This window comes from Belonocnema kinseyi, chromosome 8 (assembly GCF_010883055.1).
Source record: "Belonocnema kinseyi isolate 2016_QV_RU_SX_M_011 chromosome 8, B_treatae_v1, whole genome shotgun sequence".
Lineage (NCBI taxonomy): Eukaryota > Metazoa > Arthropoda > Insecta > Hymenoptera > Cynipidae > Belonocnema > Belonocnema kinseyi.
The window spans coordinates 34,732,974-34,760,438 of NC_046664.1; the positions used below are offsets into that span (position 1 = coordinate 34,732,974).

Below are 27,465 nucleotides of genomic sequence, written 5' to 3' on the forward strand. Positions count from 1 at the left end.
ATCTTCTACTGTTCTTATATACAATTTTTTCTTATTTTTAGGATACCGAAATAGAAATTGAACAAAATTTAAAAATTACCCAAACAATGATGGTCCAGTTTTTTAGCAATCACTGTGGAAAGTTCGCAATAAGGATTTTAATATTGAGATTATTCAATACGATACAATATATGAATTAAAAATGTGGACATTGAAAAATCATATTGGAATAAAAACATTGAAAAAATTGTTTATTTCAAAATCAAATTTTATAACTTTGAAACAACTTTATATTTGAACAAAATGGAAAAATGTTATTCTAAGTGATAAAAATTCATTGAAAACTAAAAAATTAAACCACAAAAATTCCGATACATACCGTAAAGAAACTTCCGTAAGAAAGTCCAATTTTCAATTATAAAAAATTAAACAATGTATCTTCAGAAATACATCTGATAATAATTTAAAATGTCGAAGGTTTCAAGCTGTTGTTGAATTTAAACTTACCCGTTTGAAAATTGAGTAAGTAGTCCCAGGAAAAAAATAAATTGGCAAAAAAATTGAGGATCCATTTTCGACAAACTGTCACGTTGAGTTGTAAGAAATTTCAAACTGTATTAAAAAAACCTTTCTTATATTTCTGAAATTGTCTAAAAACTGCACAATATATATTATTAAGAGAAAAATAACCTGCAGGTACCAGCTTCTATCTTGAAAATGACTATTTTTCGTTTTAGTCATAAATAATTTGATGACTTCCATTTTTATTAGGTAAATTGTTCTTTAAATTTGAAATGACTGTTTCTGTATTTATTTTAGCTGATAAAAATGTGTGTCTGTGACGTGCACGGTCAAATATAATAAATGTACTCTTTTATATCTAATAATTCATTTATTCAGCTTATAATGAATTTCAAACAAAAGTCTATATTTAAAAAAATTTAGCATTTTCTCGAAAAAAATGATCTCATTCATAAAATTCAACACCATATGAAAAAAATGTCGTAAAAATATACAAATACCTTTTTGTTTTTAATTTAATTTTTTTGTACGAAAAATGTAACTATTTGATCAAAAATTCATTTTTGTACGTATTCAACTGTCTTCGATTCGAAAATGAAATGTTTTTGGATTTAAATAGCAATGATTATATTTTACGTTAAGAATTAATGTATGTTGTTGTTGCAAATTCATGTGTTAGACTAAAAAATAATATTTTTGTCGAAAAATCGCCTCTTTTGGAAAAGACTTTTTTTTAAATGAAAAATACAACTATTTTAAAATTAAGCTTTTTTTGGTTGAAAAGTTAAGTATTTTGTTGAGATTTTGTCTTTTTCTTATTATTATTTGTACTGTATTTTATTCAAGAAAGTTTTTTAGGAATTATTAGAGTCAGCTTAAAATATATTTAGGAATTTTAGAAGAATTTTTTTCCAAGCTTGAAATATTCTTATATATATCTTTTAAACTATCTTAAATTATTCTTAAAATTTTTTACATTTTTTTATTTTTTACAATTTTCCATAAAAAATCCTCAAGTTAAGACAGTTCAGGAATAATTAGAGCCAGTTAAAAAGATATTTAGGAATTTCAGAAGTTTTAAAGAGATTAAAAATATTTGAAAGCTTTGAAAGATTTCCGAAAATTGATAAAATATTTTTTAAGTTTCTGAAAGCTTTTGAAGTTCTAAATATATTTAAAACTGACCTAAAGTTTTCCTACAAATTTGTAAAATCCTGAAAAATAAAAAAAATCTTATACATTTTTTATATTCTTTTTCGAAGTATCAGAAATTTTCAAAACTCTTTTTGAACTTTATCGAGAAACCTGGGGAAATTATAATTATATACCCCTGAAGCAAATAAATAAATTTCAAAACTAAATAGTCATTCGAAAATTTGAATTTGTATTTAAAAGTATTTTTCCTTTCAAATTATAATTTACTAAAGATTTTTTTTCACTAAAAATAATTTATTTTATTTAAAATTCAGCAATTTTTTGTAATTCGTCTTGTCCGTTTGAAAATGTATGTCTTTTTGTAGAAATGTCACCTTTTTTATTGAAATTCCAACTGTTTAGTTCAAAATAAGCGTAAATTCTCTTTGATTGAGATTTACAATATTTTTCAGTTTTAATATGAAATATTAGATTTTTTATTGAGAATTTATTATTATCTTCTTGGTTGAAAATTCATCTTTGTGGTTAAAAATTCGTTTGGACTGAAATATTAACTATTACATTTTTTGTTGAGAATTCATTTTTTTGTTGTTTGAAATTCAACTATTTGGTTAAAAGTTGATATATTTTGTTAAAAAGTCTTTTTTTAGTTGACGATTCATAATTTTAGTTGAAAATGAATTTTTTTGTTGAAAATTCAACTATTTGTTTAAAAATGAACTCTTTTTTTGATATTTTTGTTGAAAAAATAAACAGTAGAACCTAAAAAATAAATTTTAAGTCGAAATTTTGATTTTGCAATAAAAATTATTTTTTTCTTTTAGACGAAAAACCAACAAGTTTCAATTGTTTCTTGACTTATCCTTAAAGTGCATTAAAGGCTTCCTTATCTTTAATCAAATTTTGTATCCAAGGAGTAATTGCATTCATGGATGTTGGATAAAACTTCAATTCTTATAATAAATGAAGAAGGTTAACATCCTAAATTTTTTAGAAAATATTCGATAGTTATGATTAAAAATTTCAAGCACGATGTAAATAATTAAATGCGAAATTTGTTGAATACGTTTATTTTAAACTTGAAAGATGTTTAAAATAATTTCGGTGGAGTGTCTAAATAAATTACATTTTTTGTACGGTTACAATTAGTTGGAAAATCGTGGATTCCATGGCAATTCACCAAATTTAAATCCTTGTCGAGGCAGACTCTTATTTCCATTATGTATTGTTCCTGGGTTTTCTGTAATAAAGCAGAAAATTGATTCATTATCAGACATTTCTACTTTAATTTGTTTGTTGGTTAATGATAAGTATTTCAGTTGTAAATTTGTTCAATTTTAATAATTTCTAATTAATAAATGTTTAATTCATTCGCGTTCAAATTCTATCTACAAAACCAGGTAGCCATGAGTCAGGGTTTTAATGAAAAAAATCGTTTAAAAGTCAGGGGATTTCTATAAAAACCACTTTAAATAACAGCCGAAGATAATGAAATTAATATTTTTTATTCGAAATTGTCGTATTCCGTTCATAAAAGATTCTATATTAAAAACAGTACTAGATTAAAATTCTGATCTTTGAAAGTAAATAGTCAGGAAAATTAAAATTAGTCAGGGAAAAATTAGGTAATTTCAAAAATGAAGTTTTGCGGCAATTGTAGTTGAAAGTTATACTGTTTTGTTGAAAATCCGTCTTTATGGCACTTAAAATTCAACTGAAAAATTTCATGATTAATAATTCAACTATTTTTTTTAATTCGCACTTTTTGTTAAAAAAATTTATTAATTTCAAAATTATTTGTTTAAAAATTCATATCTTGGATGAAAATTTGACTATTTTTTGAATATAAATGTTTTTTTATTGAAAACGAATTTTTTTACTAAACATTTAACGTGTCTATTTTTGGATGAATTTTTTTTAGTTGAATAATTATCTATTTATATAAAAATTGATGTATTTTGCAGAAAATTAATCTTCTTGTTTGGTTGACTATTTATTTAAAAAATTCGTCTTTTTGGTTGAATTCAATTGCTTTGGATTTAAATGTATAATTTTTCCGGCTGAAATATTTAGGTGCTATCACCTTATTCCTTCAAAATTTATCATTTTTCGAGAAAATTTAATTACTTGGTTAAATGAACTATTTTACTATAAATTAACTTATTTTACTTAAAATTGAACTTTTCTATTTTTCTTTAAAAATTTAGCTTGTTTCGTGGTCAATTCAACTATTTGTTTGAAAATTCATGTATTTAGTTAGAAATTCACCTTTTTAGGTTTAAATTACAATTATTCGGATACAAAATTTCACTATTTGGTTAAAAAATTATGTTTTTAAATACAAAATTTAATTACATGGATAAAACTTGAATTTCTTTGTTAAAATTTGATCTTTTTAATTGAAAATTGGACTTTTTTGGTAGAACAGTAATCTTTTTGCGTTGAAATTTTATATTTTTTAAATTAAAAATTTCAACTTTTTTTTGAAATTGTACTTTTCTTGGTACATGCATATTTTCGGCTTGGAAATTCAACTGTTTTATGAAAAATTATGGTTTTGGCTTACATGCTAAATAAAGTCTATAGCCTTTTTTTCTTTTGTTGACTGAAAAATCAACTATTTAGTTAAAAATTAATTTTTTGGTGGTTAAATTCATCCTTTTAGATAAAAATTCATCTGTTTTTTTGAAAATCGGACTATTTTTAAAAATTAGTTTTGGCTGGTTCAAAATTAATTTGTTGAGAAAAACATTAAATTTTCTATTTTTGGTTGAAAATTTATCCTTTTTAGTTAAAGATTCAACTATTCGGTGAAATAACTATTTGGTTTCTTTATAAGTAGAAAATTCATCTATTTGCTTGAAAATTTATCTTTATAGGTTGATAATTCAAGTACTGAATAACAAATTTGACTGTTCTGTTAAAAAATGATATTTTTCGGTTGAATTGTGTTATTCTGTTTAGAAAAGATTCTATCTTAAAAATGTGACAGAATTAAATTGCTTTTCTTTGAATATTAGCGGTCAGGGAATATGGAAAATTGTTCATAGAAAAATCAAGGAAAATTTATGGAATTTAAAAAGTGAAGTTTGTCGGTCAACCTGGCATAAGAAAAATTTTATTTTTAATCTTAATGAATTAGTTTTATTCTTACCCGATTTTTGCGACATACAACCACACTTTCAACTCCTAAAACATCAAGGACTCCGTCCAGGAATTGTTCGACAGGATATTCTTTTCCAGGTAAAATATTCACTTTTTCAAGTACATTGTTCATGGCATATTTGTCAAACAATTCCAAACCAGTTCGGAAATATTTTTCCTCCGAATTAAGGTGGGCGAGATTAATTGAACAAGTTCCATGCTTAATCCATTCGTGTTTCCAGAATGATTCTGGGTGCTCTCCATCATGCACATCAATCCATTTAACTTTTAATTCTTCTCTTATATTTTGCAGACGTTTTGCGTCGAATTTTATTTTGTTATTGCAATAATTTGGACCTACTGTGTGTAATTCAGTTGGCCAAAGTCCATGAATGGACCATTGGCTTTTGGCTGGCAAACTGCATTTGTGTGATTCTGAACTTTCCTGCCAATCAAAACACACTGTTTTGGGCCAACTCTGGGTGAAGATAATTACATCGAAGGATTTGCTGCTATTGATTTCTGAATTATTATTAAAAGCGCCATCCTTTGGATATCTGAGAAAAATTCAATAATACGATACTGAATGATTGTATCGGACCTCTGATCGGGTGATCTATTAAAATTTACATATAGCCTTGACTTTAGAATCGTGCATAAATTACTGCAAAAAAGGGTTTAAAATAGTGCAAAATTGCATGTATTTAAGGGGGGGGGGGGGTGATATGCGATCGAAACCATTTAGAATAAATTCTTAAAAATAAAATTCTTGAGATTCCTAACCAAAATATTTTACATTTTGAACAAAAAAGTGAAATTTCTAATCAAAAGAGATTTTCTATCAAAAGAAATGAATTTTCAACCTAAATGATGGGTTTTCAATAAACAAAAAATCATTTTTAACCAAATATTTGTCTTGACAAAAAAAATAGTTAAACCAAAAAGATGATTTTTCAATCCAAAGGGACTTTTTTAAAACAAAAATGTTGAATTTTTGACCAAAAAATACCACTTTATCAAAATAGCTTTCTTCGCAGCGTAAAATTATCCATTTTCAATCGAATTGTCGAATTAAAAAAAAGATCAAAATTGACCAAAATATAATTAAATTCTTAATACAAAAAGACCATTTTTTAGAAGACAGTTGAAAGATTACTTTTCTACTAAAGGACGAATTTTCAAACAGTCGAATTTAATAAGAAAAAACTAATTTTTAAGAAAATGGTTCAATTATCACTCAAAATGATAAATTTTGAACCAAGAAAAATGACTTTTCTACGAAAAGACGAATTTGGAAATAAATGAAAATAACAAATTTAAAAAAATTAATTTTCCAAACAAATTTTGATTAAAGTACATACATTTTCTAAAAAAATGAATTTTTGTAAAAGTTTTTGAAATTTAAAGCAAAGAAGGTGAATTATCTGCACGACAGTTGAATTTTCAATCACAAAAGTTGAATTTTTAACCAAAAAGTTCAGTTTTCAACAATAAAAGTTCATTCTCAAACTAGACAAATGACTTCTTACCATAAAAGATTAGTTTTCAACTAGAAGACGAATTTTCAGCTCGTTGAATTAAAAGACAAAACTGAGTTTTTAACAAAATACATCAATTTTCAACAAAGTTGTGAAACTTTTAAGAGAAAAAGGTGAATTATCTACAAAATAGCTAAATTTTTAATCAGCACATATACGTATAAAAAGAGGGAATTTTCTACGAATTAATTAAATTTTCAGCCAAATAGTTAATTTTTCAAAATAGTTTAATTTTTAACTAAAAATAAGAATTTTCTACAAAAATATGAGCAGTCGATAAAAAAGTTTATTTTCAATCAACGGGGATGAATTTGGATTGCAAAAAATTATAAAGGATAAATTTCCAAACTAAAATGGAATTGTTAAATTTTCAGATAAAAAGATTATTTTTTCATAAAAAAAGATTCTTCGACAAAAAATTTAAATAATTGAACAAAGAAGTGAATCTAAAAAAAATAAATTCTTGACAAAGTAGTTTGACTTTCAACGAAGGAGTTTAATTTTCAACCAAAGAAGATGAATTTTTAACCATATTTTAAAATTTTTTATAAAAAAGATGACTTTCCCTAAGAAGATTAATGTTTTATCAAAAAAGAAGCATAAAAAATAATTATTAATTTTTAACCAAAAAGTAAATTTTTTACCAAATATTTTAATTTTCTTTTAAACGGTTGAGGTTTCAAGTCAAAAAGATAAATCTCGTACAAAACAGTATTATTTTCAACCTGAAAAGTTGAATTGTCAACCTAAACAGATGAAGATTAATTTTCCACAGAAAAAATGATTCTTAACAGAAGAAATGAATTTTCTACTAGCAACATTCTCAACAGAAAAAGTCAACTTTTTAAAAAGTAGTTTAAATCAACGAGATGAATTTTGAACCTAAAGATATAAAGATTTATTTTCCAAAGAAAAAACGAATTTTCAACCAAATAATTGAATTTTCAAGTGGAGGGGAGCAATTTTTAACTAAAAAGAAAATACTTACATTTTAAGTTAAATCAAATTAATTCTCAACCAAAAATAAGGATGTTTTTACGAAATTATTAAATGTTTAACCAAACAGATAAATTTGGAAAAAGTTGAAATACTTTATTAAAACTTCATTTTCAGTTGAAGGTAACCATTTTGGTTAGAAATTCATTTCTTTGGTCAAAATTAATTTTTTCAACTGTATAATGAACTATTCAATTTTTGGTCGAAAATGTATCGTTTTTAGTACAAAATGTTCTATTTCTTTAAATATGTTTGCATCTTTTTGAAAATTGGTCTTTTTTTCTTAGGAAATCAATTTTTGGGTTAAAAATGCAACTGTGTGGTTGAACATTAATTTGTGTTAGTTGAGGATTCAAGTATCTATTTTAAAAAGTCGCCTTTTTCTTGAAATTCAACTCTTGTTGATTTAAAATTCAAAACTTTTTTAGTTGAAATATCAACTATTGAATTTAATTGTTGAAAAATAAAATTTTTATGTTGAAAATTTATCATATTGATTTGAAGTTTTACTACTTTCTCAAAAATTAATTTTTGTTATTGAAGCTTCATAATTTTAGTGGAAGATTCATTGTTTTTCATAAAAATGGAACAACTTTGTTGAAAACTCTTTTTGAATATTTTTTAATGAATTTTCCAAACTAAAGATTCTACTGTTTGAGTTGAAAATTAATTTTTGTTTTGAAAATTCATATTTCCAGATGGAAAATTCAGCTGCTTTGTAGAAAATTCTTATTTTTGGCTTGGAAATTCAACAATTTGGTAGAAATTGTAACCACTATTTGGAAGAAAACACAACTATATTATAGAGCATTCTTTTTAGTTAAAAAAATGTATTTAAAGAAACTATCAAATTTTTGTTTATAATTGATCGCTTTTAGTTGAAAATTTATCTTGAAATTTTGCATTGAGAATTCATCTTTTGTGGTTGTAAATTCAATTTCTTGGTTGAATTTTGAACTGAGTTGTTAAAAATGTTTTTATTTATTCCATTTTTGTTTACAAATTGTTATTTTTTAGTGAAAAATTCAGCTATTTGGTTCACAGTATATGTATTAAAAATGCTACTATTCGGTTGAAAGAAATTTTTGTTGTTGAAAATTCATATTTTCGGGTTGAAAATTCATTGCATTTTTATAAGATTCGCCTTTTTTCTTGAAAATTGAACTTTTCTATTACTTGTTGTAAATTTATCTTTTTTATTTAAAATTTAAACAATTAGTTTGAAAATTTACGTATTTCTTAGAATTTTTGGTTTGTTTAAATATCAACTATACATTTTTCTCTTGAAAATTTATTTTTAAATTTAATAATTATTTTCTATATGAATTATATTATTTGCTTGAAAATATAACTATTCGGTTAAAAATTTGTCTCGATCTTTAAAGTTAAATTATTTGGTTAAAAATACAATTGTTTTTGTGGAAGTTGATCTTTTTTTTTGAAAATTCATCTTGGCAGGTAGGAAATTCAAATATTTTATTAAAAGCTCAACTATTTTGTTGAAAATTGATCTTTTTTAATTGAAATCTCAAATATTTTCTAAAGAAGTTATCTTGGTTTTAGTCGAATATTTAACAGTTTTTTTGAGCATTTATTTAGTTGGACAGAAAATTCGTCCTTTTAAATTAAAAATTGTTGTTAAAATTTAAACTATTTTGTTAAAAATTAAATTATTTGATTAAAAATCAAAACTATTTTGTTAAAAAGTAATCATTGTTGGTCCGAATTTTAACTGTTTTGTTGAAAATTCGTCCTAGCTCCTGTTAAGAGTTCAAGTTGAGTTAAAAAATTCCATAAAAAACAGAATGTTATTTTTGTCATTCTCACATAATAATTTAATAACCACAAGACCTAATTACTTCAAATAAGGCTCTTTTAACGCAGAATTTAATAAGCGTTCCAGTGGTTTAAAACATAGATTTCTAATAAATTCTGGAAGGAGTTATCATTTTTCAAAGTCAAGTATAATGTTTAATAAGTCACCCTGTAGTGTATGAATTTAGATGTTCATGATTTCTTAAGTATTCAGGCACAATATCAATTGTTTAAAAAAACCGTGTACTATTTTTTATCTTAAGTATTATAAATAACATAATTAAAAGCAGGTATTTTCCTTAATACAACTTACTCTTCTAAAAATCCAATTAGGAAAAGGAGATATTTCCAAATATCTAGAAGATCCATGGTCGAAAAATTTCCAGAAAGTATTACCAGGATTGAAACCTAATGATTACAAATTATTTCCAAATAAATATTTATCATGAATATTGAATTCCTGTCTAAATTCACACACAAAATTATTATAATCATCCCACAAACTATTTTAAAGATAAGTACAAAACTTACATTTCCTTAAAAAATAATTTTTTCCGAATAATTGGATGAATTACAGTCTATGCGTGATTGACAAATGTTGACCACTTTAAGTCTCAACCATTTTTCACTTTTCCTTCGAATAATACATTTTTTCTAAAATAATCTCACTAATTCTGCATTATTATTAAAAGAAAATAAAAAAAAATATTGTTCAAACTATTAACAATTTGAGCTAAAATGATTAATTTTATTATTGTAAAGATATTAGTTTAGTTAAAAATTAGTTAGATTTTAATAGCAAGTTTTCACCTTCGAAAATTTTTTTCGACTGGACATTATCTTCTGGGCATTATTTGGATTTGTAACTTAGAATTTTTTAATATTGAAAAAAATGTTTCATATTGGTTCAAAAATTTCCAAAACATAAAAATCCCGAATTGGAAAATACCCGAGAGTTTATAACAGTACCGAATTTGAAAATTGTCGAATAATAAAGTTTCTAAAAAAAAATTTCGGAATTGTAAAAAATCCATCACTAAAATTTCCGAAAGTAGAAAATTCTCGAATTTAAACAACTAAAAAATATTTTGTTAATAAGTATTTTTTATTTATCAAGAATACAATAACGAAATATTTAAACGATAATTTCAAAAAAATGAAACATTAAAAATAGATCCCTTTGATCAAAATATTTAATTATTGTATTGTTAATAAATAAATCATATTTATTAAAAAACAATTTGGGCAACTTAAAAACCCAAAAAATAAATTCCCCACACTGTACTTTCCCAAAAAAGAAAATAAATAAATAAAAAATACCTGAAATATAAAGATCCCGAATTGAAAAATTCCTGAATAATTAAATTCTCGAATAATTTGTAATAATACCGAATTCGAAAATTCCTGATAGTAAATTCCCGAATTTTGAAATATGCGACTTTTTGAAAATCTTAAATTCGAACAATTAAAAATATTGTTTTTTTTTTATAAATATGACTTAATTATTAACAATAATTTTAAATAAATTGAAGGATAAAAAATATTTTCTTTAATCAAAATATTCTATTATTGTGTTTTTAATAAATAAATAACATTTAATCAAAGAAAATTTTGTTAATTGTTTAAATTCGGGAATTTTTTATTTAAGGGAATTTTAGTTTCAGATATTTCATCATTCGGAGATTTTCTAATTCGGTAACATTACAAATTGTCAGGAATTTTATTATTCGAGAATTTTCATTTTCGTTAATAATATAAACTGTTCGAGAATATTCCAATTAGCAATTTTTATTCTTTGGTAATTTTATCATTTTAGGAATTTTCTATTTGGAACATTTTCTTTCTTGGGAATTTCGCAGAATCAGGAATTTTATTTTTTAATGCATATTTTTCAGTCGTCCCTATTAAATAATAATATTCCTAGTGGAAAATTGCCGAATAATAAAATATTTGACACTAAAATACCCGCTTCTAATGTTGATTTTAAAAAAAATTATCAATTGAATATTTCCTTGTTGTATTCTTAATAATTAAATAATATTTAACCAAAAATATTTATTGTTTGAATTCGGGTATATTCTAATTTCAGGAATTTTAGTGTCGGATATTTTATTATTCGGACTTTTTCTGTTGGCAATTTTCTATTTGGAATATTTCCTTTTTCGGGTATTTTAAAGTATCGGTAGTTTTTCCCCAGGATTTTTAAGTCTTGACCTAGTGTTTGCTAACAATCAGCTCACATGAATGGTCGGGAACCACAAGAGGCTAACCCATATTCGGAAAATTTTTCAGAAGAACATAAAGGACTAACTCTCAAGCCACGACTACATCCCCGCTATATTTAACATACACCCTTCTCTCCCTGTAACAAACCGTACCAAAATATTTCTACTCACCCCCCCCCCCCCCCCCCCCCCCCCCCCCCCCACCTTTTCATATACTGTACTTAATTTTTAGTTTCCAAAAATGTTTTGCTAGTTATTGCTGTAGAATCAGGCAGGGTGCCCGAGAACTTAATTTTCAAAATGCCCTGATGATTCATTGACTAATTTTCCATTTTCTTTACACAGAAAATCGCCGATCCTCCAATGTACACTGAAATCGGTGTTCAATAGAGTTACAACAAATTTGAACCACGAAGGTTCATTCGGAGAATCTAGGGGAAAAGCATCATTTAGACACTGTTTTTTCTCATCCAGTGCAACGTGAAGTGTCGTCCACAAACTGTAAGTCACCTGTCAAGATCATTTTGTCGGTCTTTATTTGAGTGAAACAGATGTTAATAAGCAGTCAAGTTATAATAATAATTATCTAACTTTTTATTTCCTCTCATTTACCAGCGACTAAATAGTCTTGGAATAAAAATAGTACTTGGCGTGATGTAATATCCAAATGTTAGGTTAGTCAAAATCTACTATATGAGATTCAAACCACCAAAGCCGGGATGTACACACTAAGTCGTGACCGTCTGCATTGAAATTGATGCCTGGTCGTTCGAACAAATTTCCACTAGATTTTATGCGTAAGTTTAAAAGTATCTTAGATATCTAATCTTGCAGTTGCTAGTGTCATATATGAAAGATAAGGTAAATACAATTGTATAATAAAAACAGAAATTTGTTTTTCGCGATGAGTAGGGATGTAAATTTGCATGAAAGTTTAGCCTGATGAAAAGTTTCATGAAACATTGGGAGTTTCGTGAAACATTGCAATGTTTCAAATATAGCAGCGGGAACATTCAAACTGATAAGATAAGAGCCTATTAGGTATTTTCACTTCAATAAACAGTTAACTTCACTTCGTAGATTGCTGAGGGGTAAATAAGGGACAAAATGTATGGGATTCAATTCATTTTTGCCCTATTTTGCTAACATCTTCGTAAAAGGTAATTTTTTCTATATAAGTGTAGTTAAAAAATAGTTTTTATTTTTTAATTACTATTTAATGAAATAATAAAATAATAATAATGATGATTTGATTTATTTTTCCGGTTCGTACTGTGGACCATGATGCCAATGTTGGCAACCTGAGCTACTGCGCTTGCGTTAGGGCTGACCGCTCATTCGCCGCACTTGGCGCACGATTCAAAATTACATTAAAAAACAATTCTTGTAACTTAAGTAAATAATTATTAAAATATCTACAAGGATATATACAAGTTGTGTAACTTTGATTTCAAGCAAAAAAAATACAACACATATATTACCATATACAGAAAAATTACTTTCTACGAAGATACTAGAAAAATAGAGCAAAAATTAAGCGATTCCCATGCATTTGGTCAATTGTTATTCCCTCAGTATTCAACGAAGTGAAGTGAGCTAGTGATTGGAGTGAAAATACCTTATTGTATATGTAGACGGTCATGACTTTTTCTATACATCCCGGCTTTAGTTTAAATGTCGACGGGCATGACTAACCTAACTTTTGGAAGTTGCATTAGGAAGTTATAAATTTATTCTAAGCGACTGGCACGCCCTATTAAATGATCCCTTAGATGCCCACATGGGCACCTACGTTCAGAGGAATACATTTGAGACTTGAAAACTCTCTCAAATGATCATTGGGAGCACAATGAAATTTGAGCTGCAACAAATTTAACACCAGCGTTTTTCTGTGTAATCATTAATATTCAAATACCAGCATTTTAATCTTGTAATTTTTTAAACATATAATATTTTATAGTAGGAATAAAATAGTAGTTCAGATACAAATTTAAGATTTTTAAATTTATTAATTTATTTCAAACCAAAAAAATGTCTTTTCTATTATGAAAGATGATTTTTTCACAATAATTTATTATCATATAATTTTTATATTCCCCACACTTGTGCACAGATTTTTTAAAACTAAAGGTCAAAGCATCGACAACAGTAATTTGGTGATAGTGAATTTTCTTTTTTTAAAGCTCCTTTGGCTTTAGCGAACACATTCTCGTCACGTATCTCGTGCTTTGCACTCGAATTTGTGCCTCAAATTGTATATCATTTCCATAAATGTATATTATTACAATTCATAACATGCATTAATATTAAAACAGACGTAGTTTCATGGTCTCGTTTAAAAAATGCGCATTCTTTAACAAAAATTGGTTATTAAACCTTTTATTACAACTGCTGCCGGTTTTTCGAAAACTGAATTTACTCATTTCCAATTTTATTTTTACGATTTAAACGTTATCCATACGGTCTACACATCAGCTTTACCTTTTTTAACTTCTGAATTATATCCCTAACCTCAGTGGCCCACGAAACTTCGATTAATGAGGGGTGTGGGGAGAGGAGGGGGGGGGGTGATTAGTTTTAACAGAGAGCTTTAACAGTGCTGGTTTGTATTTTATGCTAAGAAGGTAATTTTTGATTATTTATTTATTCTGTCAAAATTTGACTTTTCGATTTTTCAAGAAAATTCAAAAAGTTGTTATGATAATCTTGCAGGGCATTTAAAAAGCAACATTTTTCTTCTCTTGACTTTTTTTCATATAGTGCGTTATTTGGCTTAAAATGTGCATTTTCCGTATGTTTTTTGAAATTTTGTAAATGCTATAACTATGTTTACCAGAGTTAATTTTTGAATCTTGAAAAAAATGGCCTCAAAATGTGCTCACTTTTTGAATTTTATCCAAAATGGCTGGCTAACAAACTTGACCTTCATTTTAAGATATTAAAAGAGTTTACCAAAGGACAATCCAATCTGCGAATTCTTTCGAAAGTTATTGTTCCAACAAATAACCATCCACGAACGAACAGACACATTCGTAAAAACCTGTCTTTCGGATTCAGGGGGTCTCAAAACGTGGACATTTGACAAAAACTGTGGGGGTCAGATTTTACAGTAATCTAATATCTTTTCTGATGGGAATTTAAAAAACAAGAATTTTAAAACCAAAAAGACGAATTTTCAACAAACGAAGATTTTCCACTCAAGAAATAAATAAAAGTTTATCTAAATTATTGAAAGTTCATGCCAAAAGACAAATTTTCTCTACAAAAATTATATTTTCAAAACAAAAATATTACTTTAGCAAAAAATTAATTTTCTCGAAACTGATGCAAAGAAGAAGAATTTTGAACCAAACAATTGCACTTTCACAACAACAAAAAAATGAAATTTCTACTAAAAAAGATTCCAGTTGATTTTTCAAGATCAAAATTTGAATTTTTTGTACAAAAAATAAGTTTTTACGAAAAAAATTGAATTTTCAATCTAAGAAGAGGAGATTTTTCAACAAAAGCGGATTAATTTTTAACAAAATATTTTAATTTTAAACCAAACAGTTGGATTTTTATCCAAGAAAGATGACATTTTTTTTAAACTGCTGAAATTCGAAATTGAACCATAATTTTTGAAGCTCCTTTCCGTAACAAATCGTAACAAAAAGTTTCGAACCCCCCTTTAATTGTTACGTAATTTAAGTACGGTCTTTTAGTGCAATTCGTGGAAATTTGAATAATTAATTACGTACAAACGAAAAAAAAACGAGATATACGCACGTTATACTTTTTGACAAACACCTGGTTCTTGTACGTAGTTTTTAATGTTAAATACGCGCAGCAACGTGTTTGTATTATCCATATCTGCCTATAGAACCAACAGATAGCATTGCGGACTAGTATTCTTTTCTTAAAACCTCGCGGGACTCAAAAAAAATTATGAATCTCTATAAAACTATGTACTGGGTTAGCCCCTTATGTTCACCAAGTACGTCTTGGGACAGACTCTTGAGGAACTATTATATTTTATTAAATATAGCAAAATTCAATTTTTTACTTACTGAAGAAGCAGATCACGTGGTACAGATTGAACAATAAAAAAGCCAAAAAATGAATGTTAAAAATTTGGCGATTTCCCGACCATTTAAACGTTGACCAAGTCAAGTTTTAGCCATTTTTCACCTTGCTTCGAATAAAACATTTTTTCTAAAAATATCTCAGTAATGCTGAATTATTTTTTTAGAAAAAATCTAAAATAATTAATCAAACTATTAAAGTGCGGACTAAAATTAGTAATTTTATACTTTTTGGAACGGACATTATCTCATGTTCATTATTTGGATCAAAAACTTTTTAATTTTTCATTATTAAACAAAAAGTTTCGTATTCGTTGAAAAATTCTTGCATTTTTGTTGTATTTACGGTTATTACTGATGAACACTATTGTAAAATTATACAAACAAAATATTTTGCCTCCTTGAACATTTTTGAAAATTGTGTCAAATTTTTTTTTTTATTTTGAGTAAAATACGCACCATTTTGAAAAAGTTGAATATGTAGAACCTGAAATTTCTTCAGCTTCAACCAATTTAACATATAGCCTTTCGGCTTTTTCGTGAAAAAATTGTTTCGTGGTTCAGGAGTTTTGGTTTTTTTTCGCGATTTTTGAACGTTTTAAACATCACTTTATACTTTAAACATCACATCCAAAAGGAACATTTTTTGCACATTTAAAAAAATGCAAAGGTTAGACATAACTTTGTCTTTTAAATTTATAATTTTATACTACTTTTGGGACGACTGACAAATTCTACAAGGAAAAAAATTCCTAAAAAATATAATTTTTAAAATAGAAAATTCCGGAATTGTAAAATTTCCGAGTGTTGAAATTCCCGAGAGTGTATAATACTACAGAATACAATAATGAAATATTTAAACGATAATTAAAACAATGAAACATTAAAAAAAGGTTTCTTTGATCAAAATACAGTGAAACTCTGCTATAGCGCCAATTTTGGCACTGATGGTGGGTGGGCACTAACTCATTATAGTCCGCTCCGCTTTTGTTTGTTCACGCCTGAGTGACAACCGCAAGCCCCGCGCAATTCCAGTTACGCTCTACCTGTGGCGCGGCGTCGATTCTCGGAAGGACTCTAGACAGGCAGGCTATTGAAGATTTTCACAATATTTAATTATTTTATTGTTAATAAGTCAATCATATTTATTAAAAAAACAATTTTGACAACTCGTATATTTAATCTCTCAATTAAAAAACCCAAAAAACGAAATTCCTGACACTGTAATATTCCGATAGAGAACATTTTCGAAATAGAAAATACCCGAAATATAAAGATCTTGAATTGGTAAATTTCTGAATAATGAAATTCCCGAACAATTTGTAATATTACCAAATGTAAAAATTCCCGATAGAAAATTCCGCAATTCTTTGAATTTGAATTCCGAAAATTCCGAAAATTCTTGAATTTGAACAATTAAAAATATTATTTTCCATACATATTATTTATTTATTAACAATACAATTATACAAAGTTCAAACCATAATTTATAAGAAATTGAACAATAAAAAAATGTTTCCTTTCATCAAAATATTCCATTAGTGTATTTTTAATAAATAAATAAGATATAATAAAAAACAAATGTTGTAATTTTTTAAATTCGGGAATTTTTTATTTTAGGGAATTTAATGTCGGATATTTCATAATTCGGGGATTTTCGGTAATTTTATCATTTCGTGAATTTCCTATTTCAAACATTTTCTTTTTTAGAACAGAAAATTGACAAATAATGAAATTATTTACACTAAATTTCCCGGCATTACTTTTAATCAGTTTTATCTATTTATTAACAATTCAATAATGAAATATTTTTTTGAAAGAAAACCTTTTTTAATGTTAATTTTTTTTTAAATTAATAGTTTCATATTTCCTTATTGTATTCTTATAATAATTAAATCATATTTATCAAAAAATGTGTACTGTTTAAATTCAGCAATATTCTAATGTTAGGAATTTTAGTGTCAGATATTTTATAATTCGGATTTTTTTTTGATATTCGGGCATTCTCAAATTCGGTATTTTTATAAACTGTTCAGGAATTTGATTATACGTGAATTTTCCAATTCAAGATTTCTTTACTTCGGCATTTTTCTACTTGCAATATTTTCGTTTTCCATTATGGTATTTTTAATAAAAAAATAAGATTTAATAGAAAATAATTTTTTTAATTGCTTAAATTCGGGAATTTTATAATGTAGGGAATTTTAGTGTCGGATATTTTATAATTCGGGAATTTTCAAATTTGGAAACATTATATAAATTGTTGGGAATTTCATTATTTGTGAATTTTTAATTTCGGTAATAATATACAATGTTAGGACATTTTATTATTTATTAATGTGTCTGTCTGGCTGTGTATGTGTGTTCTGTGTGTCTGTAGATTGTTACTTAGCACGATAAATTTCGAAAGAATTGACAGATTGGATTGGTCTCTGGTACACTCTTTTAGTGTCCTAAACTAAAGGTCAAGTTCGTTAGACAGCCATTTTGGATAAAAATTCAAAAAGTGAGCATATTAAAAAATTTGTTGAGAACTCTTTTTTTAAGAATCAAACATTTTCTGCACAATTATTTATAGTACTCAAAAATACAAACAATTTCTCCTAATGACTTTTTTTTTATAAAAACAAAACGCACGATATGAAAAAAATCAAGAGTAGAAAAATGTTGCTTTTTGAATGCCCTACAAGATTATCAGAACAACTTTTTCATTTTTCTTGAAACATTGAAAATTCAAATTCTGAAAGCATAAAAAAATAATGGAAAATAAAAAATTACATTTTTTCATTCAACTATTTAACAGTACCTGTTTAATGATATAAATGTGTTTTCAAACCAACAAAAAAACGAACTCGAAGGGGCCGGGAATTTTAGCAGTTCGTGTTAAAATAATTCAAGTTATCGGGGTGGTAATTTAAATAACCCAAAATACTTAATAACCTATAGTTTAATTAAATTTCAATCTCTAGTCTGAAATATGTACATTTAATTCGTCAAATCTTGAGCAAGTGTAGTGGAAGAGAAATTAAGGAGTTACAGATTGAAGGAAATCTTGATAAATTGAAAAATGTTTAAAGAGATCTTATTTAATACTGTACATTACTTTATATTGTAATACTGTACATTATTGGAGAATTTTAAAAAGGGTATAAATCATATTTCTAAAATTTCAAAAGATTTTACACAGATTACAAATATTTTAAAGATTTCAAATTAATATAAAAAATTTCACAAATATTTCAAAAGTTCTATTAAAATTTCATAAAGATTTCCGAGAAATACAAGAACTCCAAAAGTTTCAAAAAGAATACAGTAGAACAGATTTAAAAAATTTTTAAATATTCCAGAGGTTTTAAACGATTTCAAATATTTCGATGATTTTGAACAAAATGAGACTTCACAAATATTTCAAAAACGTTAAACGGACCCAGAAGATTTTAATGATTCTAAGCAAACACAAAGATTTCACAAACAATGATTTTAAAAAACTTTCACAACGATTTTATAACATTTTAAAAAGATTTACTAAAATTTCGAAAAGATTTCAGGTTTAAAGGATTTCAAATAGTTTTAATATTTTTCATAGAGCCTCTATTGTATCTTCGTCCCTAGGGTTGAAACATTTTGTCTTCGAGTCTCGATACGTGTAGAGCGGGCTCAAAAACGGTGTGTGTTTGCATCTAGAGTTAAAACATTTTGTTTCAACTCTAGGGTACACAGGTAGGTAGGTAGAAAGGTAGGGTCTACAGGTACCTGAACTCGAATTTTCGTTAGATTTGCTATTAAAAATAATACGCCGTAATTGTGGTTTTGATTTCAAACAGTAATTTCAGAAACTTTAAACATTAAATATATATTTTTTATAAAAATATTTGATTATTGTATTGTTAATAAATAAATAATAATCATAAAAAAATTGATTAAATTGGTTAAATTCGGGAATTTTCTAGTTCGGATATTTTATAATTGGGCAACTTTCTGTCGGGAATTTTCGTATTCGGTAATATTATAAAATGTCGGGAATTTTATTATTTGTGAATTTTATTATTCGGGAATTTTCTAATTCGGTAAGTTTATTATTGAGGAATTTTATTATTCGGAAATTTTCTGATTCGGTAATTTCATTATTTAGAAATTTAATTGTTCTGGAATGTTATTATTTGAAAATTTTATTCGGAAATTTTCTAATTATGGGTTTTCACAGGGTCGGGAATTTTATTTTTCGGGATTTTTCAGTCGTTCAATAAACTATAGGGAATTTTAATGCTCGGAATTGTTCAAATCCTGTATTTTTTAAGTTCGAGATTTGAATAAACTGTTCAGAAATGATATTATTCGTGAATCTTCCAATTCGGGATTTTTTTACTTCAGCAATTTTCCATTTAGAATATTTTCTTTTTCGGAAATCTTAAAGTATCGAGAGTTTTTTCCCCGCATTTTTTAGTCTTCCCTTAGTGTTTACTAATAATAACCATACATATAAAAAATTCGAAAGAATTTTTCAACTAATAGGAAACATTTTATTTTTATTTTAGTAAATTTGAATTTTCAAATCCAAAACACGAACACAAGATATTGTCCGATCGAAAGAAAGTATTTCAAATGACAAGTTGGTGGACAACAAGAGGATGGAAAGCAAACCGGCCTAGTAAATAATGATCATACTATTTTTACATAATATTTTTTTAAATGCTCTAAACAAAATTAAATAATGTTTTAATTGAAAGAATATATTTTAGCCTGTTTGGAAATTTGTTTTCGAAAATCTCATTGTTTGAAATGGTTTACTTTTTGGCAATCACCCTTGCATTCCAGTTTATTTAATATAACATAATATTTAAAAAAAGGATGATGGAAATACTTTCTACTAAAAATATTTTTCGAAAAAATATACTTTATATCACGATTTCTTTTCGAGATATTTGTTGTTCATTTTTTCATATGTCATACGAAAATATTAAGATTTTAGAGCATTTTTAATATATTATTTAAAAAAGGTGGAACTTACTTGTCTTGCAAGAACCCAGAACGAATTCTAAAACTTTTTTTCCACACTACGTATATTATAATCCTCCCACCTTTTTCAGAAAATTTTCGAATTTGCATAACATTGCGACGTTATTTATAGCTATGCTCGTAATTCATGAGGAAATCGAAGGCAACAATAAATGATAAAATGCCTAAAACACATTTACTGTTAAAAATTCATAAATTTTCAATTTAAATTTAATTTTTATCAAATGTGTGAACCAGTTTTTGTATTAATGTGCTGAATAAATTTTCTTCAATTTAAAAACAAATTATTTTATAATTAAGAAATGCCATATCTCGTTTCTGTTTATTTGGAATATAAGTAGTTCTTTTCTAGTTTTCGTAAAAGAAAAAACCTAAAAGTTGTTTTGTGGTGAAGCAAAAATTTATTACTTTTATTAATTTTGATTCGAATTATATATATATAATTCGAATCAAAATTTATTTTATCATCCATATGGAAATATATATTGATCGTAAAAGTTCAATATAATTTTACAAAATTACTGTATTATAAGAATAAGATGTACAAATGTCAAGTTTGAGGTAATGAATAATAAATAAGTAAAATAATAATTCTCGTATTTTGAATACTTTATTATCCTTATCTGACTCAATGCAGACTTTGTTTGAAAGTTTAACATCTTTAAATATTGTCACTGTCTATTCTTTGCTGAAACGATTAAAATTGAAAGGACTTAACATCAGTAAACATATCAATAATCAAAAGTACTTAATGTGTATAACCATAATCTTTTGATAAAAATTGCCCAAGAAAGCTTAATGGAAGTTATTCTTGAGTTTACAGCAAAAAAAGTATATCTTTTAAAAAGGGCACAATTTTAGAATAAATTGTCTAAACGTATAATTAAGCAGAGCAAACTGCAGAAAACCTTTCCTGAGCCCAGCCAATTAATGATAATCAACAACATTCTAGATAAATTCATTAAACAATATTATTCCCAACTTCGATTTTTATTTAAATAATAACTGTGGCGCAGTTTCTTAATAAGAAACATTGGCTAAAGACTCATTTTATGTTGATAAATTCTTTTAAATAAAATTTATTTAGATAACAAATTTAGATTTAGGCCGAAATATATTGCATTTATAGAAAAATAGATGAATTTTCAACCAAAAAAATGTTGTATCCAGAGACATTAATTTTCAATACAAAAAGAGGAATTTTCAAACAAAAAATTAATTTTCAACCAAACAGTTGCATTGACAGCGAAATAGATAAACTTTCCTATAAAATATTAGAGTTTCCGAAAAAAAGTTAAATATTCAATCAAATAGTAAAATTTTAAGGCCAAAAAGGCAAATTTTTCGGAGACAGTTGAATTTTTAATAAATAAACTACTTTTTAACCAAGAAAGATGACTTTTTTACCAGGAAAGATAAATTTTTAACATAACATTTTTTAATTATACAAGTTCCAGGAATTTGAATTTAAAAGTAGTCAAGACAAAGATAATGAGGTTTAGAAAAGCAGGAGGAAGAAAGAATGGAGTGGGAGATGGAAGGGAATAAGGTTAGAAGACGTAAAAGCGTTGAAATATTTAGGATATATCTTGCAAGCGAGTGGAAATCATAGAGCTCATATGAGGAAAAGGATGAAAAAGCAGCAAGGGTAATGAAACAGATATGGGAAATAGGAAAATGAAGGTTAAAACGAAATTGGAGAAGGAGAATGTGGTTGTTTGATACGCTGGTATGGCCGGTATTAGATTATGGAGCAGATATATAGGATTGGAAAGAAAGGAAAGATATTGAAAGTTTATAACAAAGATATATAAGGTGGACACTAGGGGTAGATTGGAGGATGCCAGGATATATGGTGAGAGAAGAAGCGCAAAGGGACTCGAGTACTAGAGTACTAGAGTGGAAAAAAGGGCATATACATTTGAGACGAAGCTGAGGGAGGGAAAGGGAGTGGAGTTAGCGAGATGGAGAGAGAGAAGGTGGTCCAGAATAGCAGGATTTAGATTGGGAAACGAGGTAATGGAGGGTATGTATTTGGAAAAGGAAGATAACAGAAAGTGCAGATTATGTGTATGGGAGGAGGAAACATAATAGCATGTATGGGAAGGATGTAGGAGAGGAATGGAAGATAACCCGGTAAGAAGAAAAGAATAGAGAAAACTGATTATTTTCAGATTTAAACGAAAGAGTGAGCATTATTTAATTTTTTTGAATGTGCTAATTTTCCATAGGGAGAAGTGCCCAACGAAAGAATAAGTTTATCTCCGAAACCAATTCTTTTCTATTTCCTTAATGATTGACACTTGTGTTGGATTCCGCATGCAAGGTAACATATTTTCCACTTTTTAAATTCCGCTTAATGCGATCAGCAGATACACCTCTCGTGGTTATTTTTAATTCCATACATACATTATGTATTTTCGATCAATTTAATTCCTTCTAATCTGTCCAAAAAATAGGTGTACATGCACTGTTTCTATTAGTTTTTGTTGAATATAAGTTTGGGAATTTCAATTTTTTTGTCTGTCATAACGGTGGAGTAATTTTAATTATAATATTTTATATTGTTTAAACAAATTATAGATTTAATAATGTTGTTTAAGGTAAGCAAAATTTATTTATCTTTGAACGGAATTATCAAAATTTTCTTTGACAATACTACAAATTATTTCTATTAACATAATTATTTTATATTTACAACTGAAATTTTTGGAATCGATTAAAAAGACTACGTTTTGCGTCTTCAAAGTGACATTATTCTATTTCTTTCCATTCTTTCTTTTACATTCCTTAATTTTTTAATTACTCTTAATACGCTTCCATTAAATTGTTCTAAGTCAATAAAAAAGAATGGATTTCGATTTTTTTCTGTACTCCTTGGAGGAAAATTCGCGCATTAATCGAAATTCAGATTCTGAATTTTTCCGAATTTTTCCGAATTTTTCTCTTCTTATCGGGAAAGGAAGCTTGCAAAAGAATGGCGTAAAGATTCTAGGGGAGGATGGATTGGGGGAAGAATGGATGAAGGAGTTGGATGGTACTAGAGGAGCGAATGTGAAAGAATGAAAAAAAAATTGCAAAATGGAGGTAGAAGAGAAGTAAAGAAAAGGAAACGGAAGTGGTTTAGATTAGAAGCGTCAAGATTGTAAGTAATGGTTATGCAATAGCATACGTAGACTAAGATGCGGTTGCGCTCTGTCTCTCTCTCTCTCGCTTGCACTCTCGCTCTCGATCGCTCACTCGTTGGCGAACACGTCATAAATTGCCATATCGCAGGAAATAGAAATAAGGAAATAGATATGAGATTTTATGTAAATAGTTGTAAATAACTGTACACGGTAAGGATAAGATTTCATAAAATTATGCAGGCGAAAAGATTTTAAGGAATGGAAGTCATGTAAACCCTTAGGGGACACATTATGAATAAACAAAAAAAACGTTTGAAAATTGTTGATTATAATTTTCAAAATTCAACCAGTTTACTTTAACTTGCCAAATTGAAACTTATGACAGGGAAAAATTGAAATTGTAGCGTTAATTATATACGCAAATGTAGGACTCGAAAATTAAAGCAATTATTTAATAACTGAGATATCAATTTTAGATATTTTAATCTTTATTTATTCTTGTTTTAAACTAGTGTAGTAATTTTTCCGTATGTATGCATGGTTCCGTATGTTTAGACTGTAAGGATTAGTAAGCTCAAAAGGAAGTAAGTAGAGGGATGTAGGAGAGGTCAGGGAGGAGAGGTCAAAAGGCGTGAGAAGATTAAAGATCTCAGTTCGCGATCGATAGCCGTCACCGACTTATATGTACTATACTCTAAATTATTTGATTAAATTCATATATATCGAAAGCAAGTGTTTCTAATTGATAAATCATCGTCTTAATTCAAGCCTTTTATAGAATGCTATAAAATCAGAAGTGGGATAAAGGACGTGTCGACTTTTCGCGAAAAATAAAATTTTGAGAGACAGGGCGTGGTCAGAACGTCGCGTAGGTAACGGATATTGCGTACTCAGGAGGAACAAAAGATTCGCGTGTGGTGATAACCGGGATTTCTTATTGAAATGATAGAATATTAATCGAGGATTGATCGTTCTCGCGGATAGTAACAGTGATAGAATCGAGATTGAGGATTGATCGTTCTCGCGGGTAGCAACAGTGATGAACACGCGATCGAAAAGCAATAAAGACAGTGAAAGTGCAAGTAATAACCAAAATATCGACAATGAGAAAGTGTTAGTGCAAAATACGGAGGGTGAAAATAATAAAGTAGAAGAGTTAGGGGACGAAGAAGCATCTAACGCGGGTAGCAATAGCTTGTACGGCAGTATGGCCGACGATGAAGGAACATCAGTCCATTACAGGGATGTTCATAAGGTATTACCATATTTTTTATCCTGTTAGAGGTGGTATTGACATTGATGACTGGATTGAAAAAATTGAAGAATACGCTGAATTGTACCATTGGGACGATGTAGCTAAAACGCACTACGCTCTGTCCAAGTTAACAGGTGTCGCTAGATTGTGGCGCGATAGTTTGTCAGCGGCAAGGCGCACTTGGGAACAGTGGAAGCAGCTTGTGATCGAAGAATTCCCATGCGAAGACAGTACGCTGAAAAAAAGGAAAGAAGCCCAGAATTTTAAACGACAGCCAGGGCAAGACATTACCGAGTACTATTAACAAAAGTTGGCTAATTGTAATAGAGCAGGAATGTATTCTAGAGAAACCATTGAATGGATAGTAGATGGATTGAACAATAATCGGATTGGGGACTACTTGGGTCCTCTGTCTCGTTACACACCTGGAACCCAATTATTAACAGATTTGAAGGGTGCAACGTACATTTTAAATGAAGAAAAAGTTCGTTCAAACGTTGCAAATAAAGATACCAAGAATAAAGACAATAGAAAGACCACAAAAAAGTTTACATGCTTTAACTGCAAAGAAGAAGGGCATATTGCAAGTGCATGTACAAAACCTAAAAATAACAATTGTTTTTTATGCAACAAGCCTGCTCACATTGCGAAAGATAGCAGGTCGAAGAAGAGCAGCAGCGTCTCAGCAACAGATGCAAGCAGTTCCAAGAACGTTCTGCATATACAGAGTAGTGATAAGAGAAGGCTGAAATATTTGAAAGAAGCATACATCGGCGGGAAAATGCTGAAAAGCTATGTCGATCCTGGAAGTGAAGCAGTGGCGCTGAGGGAGGATGCAGCGAAGCAGTTGGGCCTTGAGTACCGTGAGTCAATTTATCAGCTTATGAGCCATTGCAATGGAGAAGTACGCACGCTAGAAGAACTTGAAGCTCAACTCGCAATCGATGGCGTGGGTCTGAAGGTCAGAATTCACGTCGTACCAAACGAAGCGCAGCAGATTCCGTTGATAGTGGGGCAGCCATACACGGATGGAGTTGTATATGATAGCAAGCCATTTGAGATCACCTTCATGCAAGCAAGCGATGATATGAGTGAGATTACACCAGAACAAGAAGCAAAAACTCCACTTTGGGCAAAAGAGGCTATGGTGATACCGAAAAATTATATCGGATTTGTATCGGTAAGCACCATTTTTCCCAATGAGGATATTTGTCTCGAAGGAGGGATTCGAGAAGATTGAAGACTAATGCCAAGATGCATTGTCAGCACTGACGAAGAAGGAATTTCCAAAGTTCCTATTTTAAATATGACGGTAAAGGATGTAAATATTAAAGTAGGAACAATTCTAACGAGAGCTGAGAAGATTGACGTACAACATGATGTTATGAGGAAGGAAGTGAATGAAATTCCAATTGCCGAAGAAGAGATTAATACTGAACTACCGGAAGAAGATAAAAAGAAACTGGTTAGCGCAATAAATGACTATAAGGATTTGGTTGCCAGAAACATGCGTCAGGTAGGAGGCACTAATATGGCGGAAATGAAGATTACTCTGAGTAATTCGACTCCCTTCAGCCGTTATCCAAATCGAACGTCGTATGCAGAGGAAGTAACTTCAAAATATGGTTCGTGACTTGAGTGAAGTGGGTATGATAGAAGAAAGCGATTCACCATTTTCCAGTCCAGAATTACTTGTGCGGAAGAAGATGGGAGATGTGAGGATGCGCGTCGATTATTATCGAGGCATAAATAAAGAGACAGTAAAGCAGCAGTATTCCCTGCCATTGATAGATGATCAGTTGGATCGTTTACATGGTATGAAATATTTTACAACGTTAGATCTCAGCAGCGGGTACTATCAAGTACCAATGGCAAAGGATTCAAGACACAATACTGCATTCAGCACATCAGATGACCACTATCAATTTAAAAGGATGCCTTTTGTATTATTCAATGCGCCAGCGGTATTTCAAAGATTAATTAATCAGGTCTTAGGTAAGTTAAGATACACTGTAGCGATGGCTTATTTAGATATACATTATAATTTCTTCGAAGACAGTAGATGATGGAATAGAGAAACTCAGGTTAGTTTTGGGTGCACTTAGAACCGCAAATTTAACGTTAAGGTTGGATAAATGTTATTTTTTGAGTAAAAAGATTGAGTATTTAAGATTTGAAATAACTGCACAGTTCCGAGTGATGTTACGGGTGTTAGAAGTTATATTGGTTTAACAAGCTATTTCAGAAGATTTGTAAAAGGATACTCAATTATTGCAAAACCTTCAACTGATTTGATGGGTAAAAATACTAAATTTATTTGGCGAGAAGAGCAGATGCAAGCTTTTGAACAATTGAAAAAAAAATTGTTGAGTCATCCTGTTTTGAAAGTTTATAATCCGAAAGCTAGAACAGAAGTTCATACAGATGCTAGTTCAAAAGGTTTGGGTAGATTTTATTGCAGGAAGACGATCAAGATAAAAACTTAAACGCAGATTCATATTTCAGTAGAAAGATTACGAAAGACGAATCCAAATACGAGGGTAGTTCAATAAGTCCTTAGAATGACCAACAGATGGCGCGCGAATCGCTCCAAATCATCTGTTTTCAGTCAGCACCACTCCCGACTAG

At 28.3% G+C, this 27,465-nt stretch overlaps 1 protein-coding gene across 1 annotated transcript in view; it reads right to left on the reverse strand.

Annotated features, from left to right (window-relative positions):
* Positions 1-2,746: 2,746 nt before the first annotated feature.
* Positions 2,747-27,465, reverse strand: part of LOC117178435 (ribonuclease Oy-like) — a 39,026-nt gene continuing 14,307 nt past the window's right edge. The window contains exons 2-4 of the mRNA XM_033369861.1: positions 9,463-9,557; positions 4,811-5,357; positions 2,747-2,896 (exon numbers count right to left, since the gene is read on the reverse strand). Coding sequence (XP_033225752.1) covers positions 2,747-2,896; positions 4,811-5,357; positions 9,463-9,518 — 753 coding nt within the window. The 5' untranslated portion in view covers positions 9,519-9,557. The remainder of the gene's footprint in view (positions 2,897-4,810; positions 5,358-9,462; positions 9,558-27,465) is intronic.